The sequence below is a fragment of the Lycium barbarum genome, chromosome 7 (assembly GCF_019175385.1).
Source record: "Lycium barbarum isolate Lr01 chromosome 7, ASM1917538v2, whole genome shotgun sequence".
Classification (NCBI taxonomy): domain Eukaryota; kingdom Viridiplantae; phylum Streptophyta; class Magnoliopsida; order Solanales; family Solanaceae; genus Lycium; species Lycium barbarum.
This window is the reverse complement of record NC_083343.1, coordinates 112,410,202-112,416,479: the sequence shown is the minus strand read 5'-3', so window position 1 is coordinate 112,416,479 and position 6,278 is coordinate 112,410,202. Positions and strand designations below refer to the sequence as shown.

The following is a 6,278-nucleotide window of genomic DNA, read 5'->3' as shown; positions in this document are numbered from 1 at the left end:
GCAGCCCCCTATTTTCTTTCCTCATTTTCAAGTCATGTTTTGTATCACGATCCACAATATATCGATGTCATTCTCATAAAATATACAAATTACATCAACGCACAATAAGCCTCAAAACAGCCCCAACCATCTCAACATCATTCTTGAGTCATTAAGCACTTACTTCCAGCTAGAATTCATATCGACGGTAACTAAAATACTAAACGATAGTAACGCGATCTTCGACATATTATAGGACTCACATTCGTCCACACTACACATATACATATGTTAAGGGTTCTCATATATAAAGATTACATTAAGTGCACCAAAATCTCCAAATCAGTCCGCACATTTACCATATCAATTTTGGGACATTAAACTCTCATTTCCAACATAAAAGTCACCACAATAACCATTACGACGCTAAGCAATATTAATTCATTCTTTGTCAAACATTTGGAACCATATATACGGCCACACCCACCTATGTACATATAGATGGTTCTAATTTATTTATTCACTCTACAACAATCAAATATGCTACAAACAATTAATTCATCAAACCAACACCCCACAACACACACACACTTCACACGGCTAGGACACCAACCACACGACCCCAACTTCAACACACCACATTTCATGATTTTTATTCATTTTAGTATACTACAATATGCATACAACATTTATAACTCATAAACAAGGTTAGAACTCACCTTTCTTCTTCAATCCACCAATAGGCTAGGGTTTGCAAATCTCTTAAATGAATGACTTGATTGCTCCAACGATGCTTCCACGTTACTTAGGGACCTCTAATTAGGTGGTTTGTACCAAAGAATTAATTTTTGGAGAGGCAAAATTTGGACTTGAATTTCCATGGTCCAAGCCGTGAGCTAGAGGGAGTATTGCTCTCCAAGGTCTTGATTTTTCTCTCTCTCTAGTGTTGAAGTGGAAATGAGAAAAGATGACTTAAGGGTCATCTTTTAAGTCCCCAAAATATCTCTATTGCCTTTGGCCCACACAATGTGTTGGACCAATTAAAATTGGCCACACAATGTGTGGGACCTTTTTGTGGGCCACACGGCTACAAGGCCATTTTTGGGCAAGATTTTTAAATTCCAATTTTATGAATTGTGGTCCCAATTTTTCCTAAGTATTCATGCCATCAATTTCATATTCAACTTATGTCTCAAAATAAAATCAAATGGTCAAAATTCCCGACTTCAAATCCCGAAAGAGTCTTGGCCCTTAATTGTCATAGTTAATCCGGGTTGTCCCCATGTACAAAAATACGGGACGTAACACATATGATTCGGTTGGTCTGTTTAGAGGTCTGTAGACGTATATGTGGGTTGTGCCTACTTCTGTTCAGGTGTGTTTGTATGATCCCACTCGCCATGGCAGCCTCGTCGGCGTGCATTTGTATATGTTTTGGGCCGTTGTGCCATTTGATAGCCTAGTCGGCTTCTGATATATATGTACATATATGGTTGTGTTTGAAATGTGTCTGAGGCAGATCTGGCGATGTACATTCCGCCAATCTATCAGATTTTGATGCGGCCTAAATGGCCTGTATGTTTGTATATGTGTGTATATATTCGGCGATGTGTATTCCGCCGCCCCTTCTGATTATGATATGAAAATTTTTGCACGTACGACCGCTTAAGATAATATTTGCTTTCAATCTGTTTGAAATGATTAATATGAAAGTCTGAGTTAGATAAAAATATGACGAGTCAGTATGTAAGTCTGTTTGGGGTGTCCAAATAGGACATCAGTCGCGGCCCACGGAGCTTGGTCGTGACAGTTATAAAATATAAAACATCTAATTTAATAAATACTAAATAGTAATATTATAATTACATTGATGACAATTATTAAATTCCTTACTGTAAAATCCACTCACTTCATTCAGTCCTTATTTAACACTCTCACTCACGTTCAATCCTTAATTAATAGTACTCTCTCTCACGTTCCTCATGCTTCTCTCCTCTCTCATTATTATTCTCATTAATTTGTTCTCCTGAAATTGCTCCCCTCTTTCTACCGTTTTAAAATAATTCAATCATTAAACCCATTTGATTAACCAAAGAAAATGCTCCAAAGCCGTTTCATGTGGCATTTATATTTTTCTGTTCTGTACTGCCTTCTCCTTAAATTTTGTATTCAGTTTCAGCCATGTCTAACACCTGTGCTTTGAAATCTTTATTAAGAGCATTGTATAGTACCTACTTTGTAGTACTAATTATTTCTATTCATCTTCGCATGTATTAATTTATGCTCACAACCTTTTCATATTCTTTGCTGCTGTATATAAATGTCCACCATAAGATGTCTTTGTCCATTATCCTATTTCTCTCCCCCAGATACACTTTCTGCAGGTATGTATGGCACAACTATTAATTTCTTACTTCAATTTTCTGGTATTTTTGTTTTTGCCGCCAAAAGGGACCGGAGAAATCACGTCAAAAAAAACTGGTCGCTTTGTGTTTGTGGTACTGATTTTAAACATAAGAGATCTTTATGTAATATTCAAATATGTGAATTTAGAAGTTCGACTCTCCAAATACGAAAGGCCACTTTAATTGTGGTAGAGCGAATAGCACTTCTTTCCGTTCTTATTTTGGTGATGTCTGTATGGTTTTGTTGGAAAGGGATTGCATGTTGTGACTGTCTGTTTTTGCGGATAGAATGTTGTTTGCTGTTTCTTTTGATACGATTCTTAGCTATATGGATGTTTCCATCATATCTGATTCTACCGATCTGCTCAACAAGTCATTTGAATTGTTTTTTATGTTGTTTCTATCTATTTGCTGCTTGTGTCGCTCTGCTGAATTGGAAAAACTAAATTTCATTTAAACCTAAAGGTTTTGGTTTCTCTTTGAACTGTCAGGTGAATTATGCTTTTCTAAAAGGTTATGCTTTCTGTTGAATCATAGAGAATATTTACCTGTTACAATTTCAAACAGGTTTCTTGCTTACTGCACCACAAAAACTGGTAACACTTCTCCACTTTGTATTTACTTTATAAAACTCACTGTGATTTTTATATTATTGTCAGTTGAAGTTGATCACTTTTAAAATCTAAAACAAAAGAATCGCTCGATAATATATGTTTGTCACGTATCATATCTTTGAATGTCATTCTTGTACGACAACTATGTATAGTATTTGGTCGTGCATCGTCTGAATGGTAAAATTAGATAGGGAAATCCGCTCCTACACTGTAAATATATATTTTGTTAGCATCTACCTCCTAGCTACTACAGGAATACAATGGCAAGTGAAGAAGAGTTAAGTCACCAGTGTATACCAATTAGCAAATTGAAGAGATATGCAACAGAATGGGTGATCAAAGTGTTAGTCATTCGACGGGGCTTAACAAAAGAGTACAAAACTGAAAACTGCGAGGGTATTCGTTGGCAGCTCATTTTTGTTGACGAAGAGGTAACATCATTGTAATCGTGTGTTAGTTAATATGTAGCCTCCTTTAGTGACTGTATGCTTATACGTTTTGCCACAGGGAACAAAAATACAAACTACTCTTTTCAACAAAGACGTACACAGTTGGAACAAAAGTTTAACCCTAAATCAAAGCTACTACATTATTAATGGGAAAGTAAACGCTGCTAAACCAAAGTTCTTATCGGTGCACAAGGAGCGAGCTCGAAGTAGTGTTTAATAACAACAGAGAGGTGATCGAGTGCCATAGCCAGTTTATGACTCAACAGTTCTCGGATGGTTTTATTTCCATCGAAGAAGCCGAAAAGATCACTACTGGCACTTTCTTTGGTAAATTCCTGCATATGTTTATTGTGTATTGTTCACATAAAATTATTCAGTGTTTGATTATCTAGATTTTATGTAGACGCGGTTTGTATTTTAGTTAAAGTAAAAGCACTAAATAGAGATGGATGAACCAAAAGGCGAGAAGTAGTGACAAACCAAAGGTAAGTTAATAGTTACTTTCCATCTGTCCAATGAACTTTATTACATGAATATGCAATAACTTTTGAAGAAACTCGATTTTATATATGCAGGTATGATCGTAAAATAATGACTTTGTGGGGAGACTTAGCTGAAATTGAAGGAGAGTTGTTAGAGAACGTTGAAAATATCAAACCTGTGCTTGCTTTTTGTGATGTTAAATGCTCTATTTACAAAGGTATAATTACACCTACATTTACATATTTGTATCAATATTTTAAGAACTCTTAATTTATCACTAAATTTATTAAACCTATAAAAACAGGGGATTTTGTCCTTTCCACGACTCCTATCAGTAGTTTGCTAATCAATCCAGCGTTTGAAAAAGCCGACAATCTCCAGAAGTGGTAAACAGTTGATCTCGCTTTGGACTTACTGATAAACTCCTCACATGTTAGTTATGTGAGGTACTTTAAAAATTTCTTTCCAATTGCAGGCATGACAGCATGAAGGCAAAGAATATTGACATAAGTTTAATGCCAAGTCGATTAATGCGCACAACCCGAAAAGTGAAAATTTCTGACATTTTGGACGGTTCACTTGCCAATGTGAAGGTACCTTCCTCTGAATTATACAGCAGAATGTTTACTAAGTTTATAATGTAACAAATTGTTTTTGCTAATTTACTTATAGGACATGTACTATAAGTTCAATGCTGAGATTAGTAACATTGACAATAACAATGACCCATGGTATCATGCTTGCAAGAAATGCTATAGGTGGGTAACTGTTATAGAGAGTGCTGCAACTTGTGACTACTGTTCGGGAGAAGATATTGATTATGAGGAGAGGTAAACTGCACAAACAAATGCACAAGATATAACCAGCTAAATAATAAATGATTCACACTTAAATTGTGGTGTAGGTATAGGTTAAAGTTTGATGTCACTACTGACGACCAATCTCTAAGTATTACGTTGTTTGATGCTGCGCAATTCTTTTTTGGTTGCGACGTAAAGGAGTATGTTTGCTCGACATTTGTGAAGGTAAATCCCCAGTGACTTAAAAAACATTCAATAATCATAACTTAATCCTACGTTTACTGAACATTTTCACTAATATTTTTGGCTTTTTGATGCCACAGAAAGAGGATTCTGGGTACTACCGCAAGTTGGTATTGAGTAAGGGAAAATAATTCAGTATCCCTGTGAAGATTGATCGGAATTTTGCAACAGGAGATTCAAAAATGAATTTGATAGCTGCAGAGATACATGAGGTTGAAACATTAATTACAGCATATGAAAGCGACGTTGAAACATTGATTAAAAATCAAAGAAGCAAGAGGACCAAGAAGGTTAAAGATAACAATGGAGAGCCCCAGCAAATGACTGATACGATCAAACCGCTAGCTGGTGACATACCTCATGATGAAACCAAAAACGCTGCAGATGAAATAGAGATTGAAACCCCAATAATAAAGCTAAGAAGCAAGAGGACTAGGAAAGTTAAAAATACCAATGCAGACCGCCCAATGATTGATAACACGAATCACATAGCTACAGAGATACATAAGGTTGGAAAAGATGTTGGCCCGGCCAAAAGTGAGATCGAAACGCCGTTAATAAAGCTAAGAAGCAGGAGGACCAGGAAGATTAAAGAAAAAATTGCAGACCAACATCCAATGCGTGTTAAAAAGATCAAAGTGGAAAAGAAATAGTTACTGTGTTTTCTAATATACTGTCTTTAGCTATTCTCTATGTCTAACTACCGATGTTGATTATCTCCTTAATATCAATAAGTTAATTTACTATTGTCAACGAGCAACTTCACTGGACATCAGTTTACTAATAAAGCTACGTTCTCATAACTGATTGAATGAGATTTAGTGATTTACTAATCAATCAATATCTTCTCATTTTTTCTTCCATACAGATCACCTACACTCTTTTCCGGAAATATAAACTCCATACAACTGAAAAAGGCAGCAGTACACCCTACACTATAGGTATTTAATATCTTTATATGTTAATTGATCAGTGAAGAAACTAAAAACTGTTACTAACGATACAACCATGTTCTAGATTGGTGGAAAACTACATAGGCTTTCAGGGAGACTAGAAGACAGGTGTCGTCAACTACCTTAAATTGGACTCTGGCAATACCAAAAATGCCAAATGACCAACATCGGGGTATATCTAATATGCTAACTCCTAACGCTGGTTAAAAAAAAAAAAAAAAAACTTACACTTGTTCTCAAATTATATGACAGGCGTTAAAGGCAAATCCATCGCTGGTGCATGTCAAACTCCACAACATGCCAAAGGAACAACAAATCAGACACAAAAACAGCCACACTATACATGTAAGAT

The 6,278-nt window shown here is 35.8% G+C and overlaps 1 protein-coding gene across 1 annotated transcript; it reads left to right on the top strand.

Moving 5' to 3' along the window:
- Positions 1-2,042: 2,042 nt before the first annotated feature.
- Positions 2,043-5,659, top strand: LOC132602442 (replication protein A 70 kDa DNA-binding subunit B-like). The gene is made up of 10 exons (XM_060315291.1): positions 2,043-2,363; positions 2,952-3,429; positions 3,506-3,774; positions 3,851-3,932; positions 4,023-4,147; positions 4,235-4,316; positions 4,406-4,523; positions 4,603-4,760; positions 4,835-4,955; positions 5,054-5,659. Exons 5-10 carry the CDS (start codon positions 4,039-4,041, stop codon positions 5,102-5,104), a joined length of 639 nt encoding a protein of 212 aa, XP_060171274.1. The 5' UTR covers positions 2,043-2,363; positions 2,952-3,429; positions 3,506-3,774; positions 3,851-3,932; positions 4,023-4,038; the 3' UTR covers positions 5,105-5,659.
- The last annotated feature ends 619 nt before the right edge of the window (positions 5,660-6,278 follow it).

Coding starts and splice junctions, on each gene's coding strand:
- LOC132602442 (XM_060315291.1), top strand. CDS start 4,039: ATGACTTTGTGGGGAGACTTAGCTGAAATTGAAGGAGAGTTGTTAGAG. Junction 4,317..4,405: donor GCCGACAATCTCCAGAAGTG/GTAAACAGTTGA, acceptor TTCCAATTGCAG/GCATGACAGCATGAAGGCAA. Junction 4,956..5,053: donor TTTGCTCGACATTTGTGAAG/GTAAATCCCCAG, acceptor TTGATGCCACAG/AAAGAGGATTCTGGGTACTA.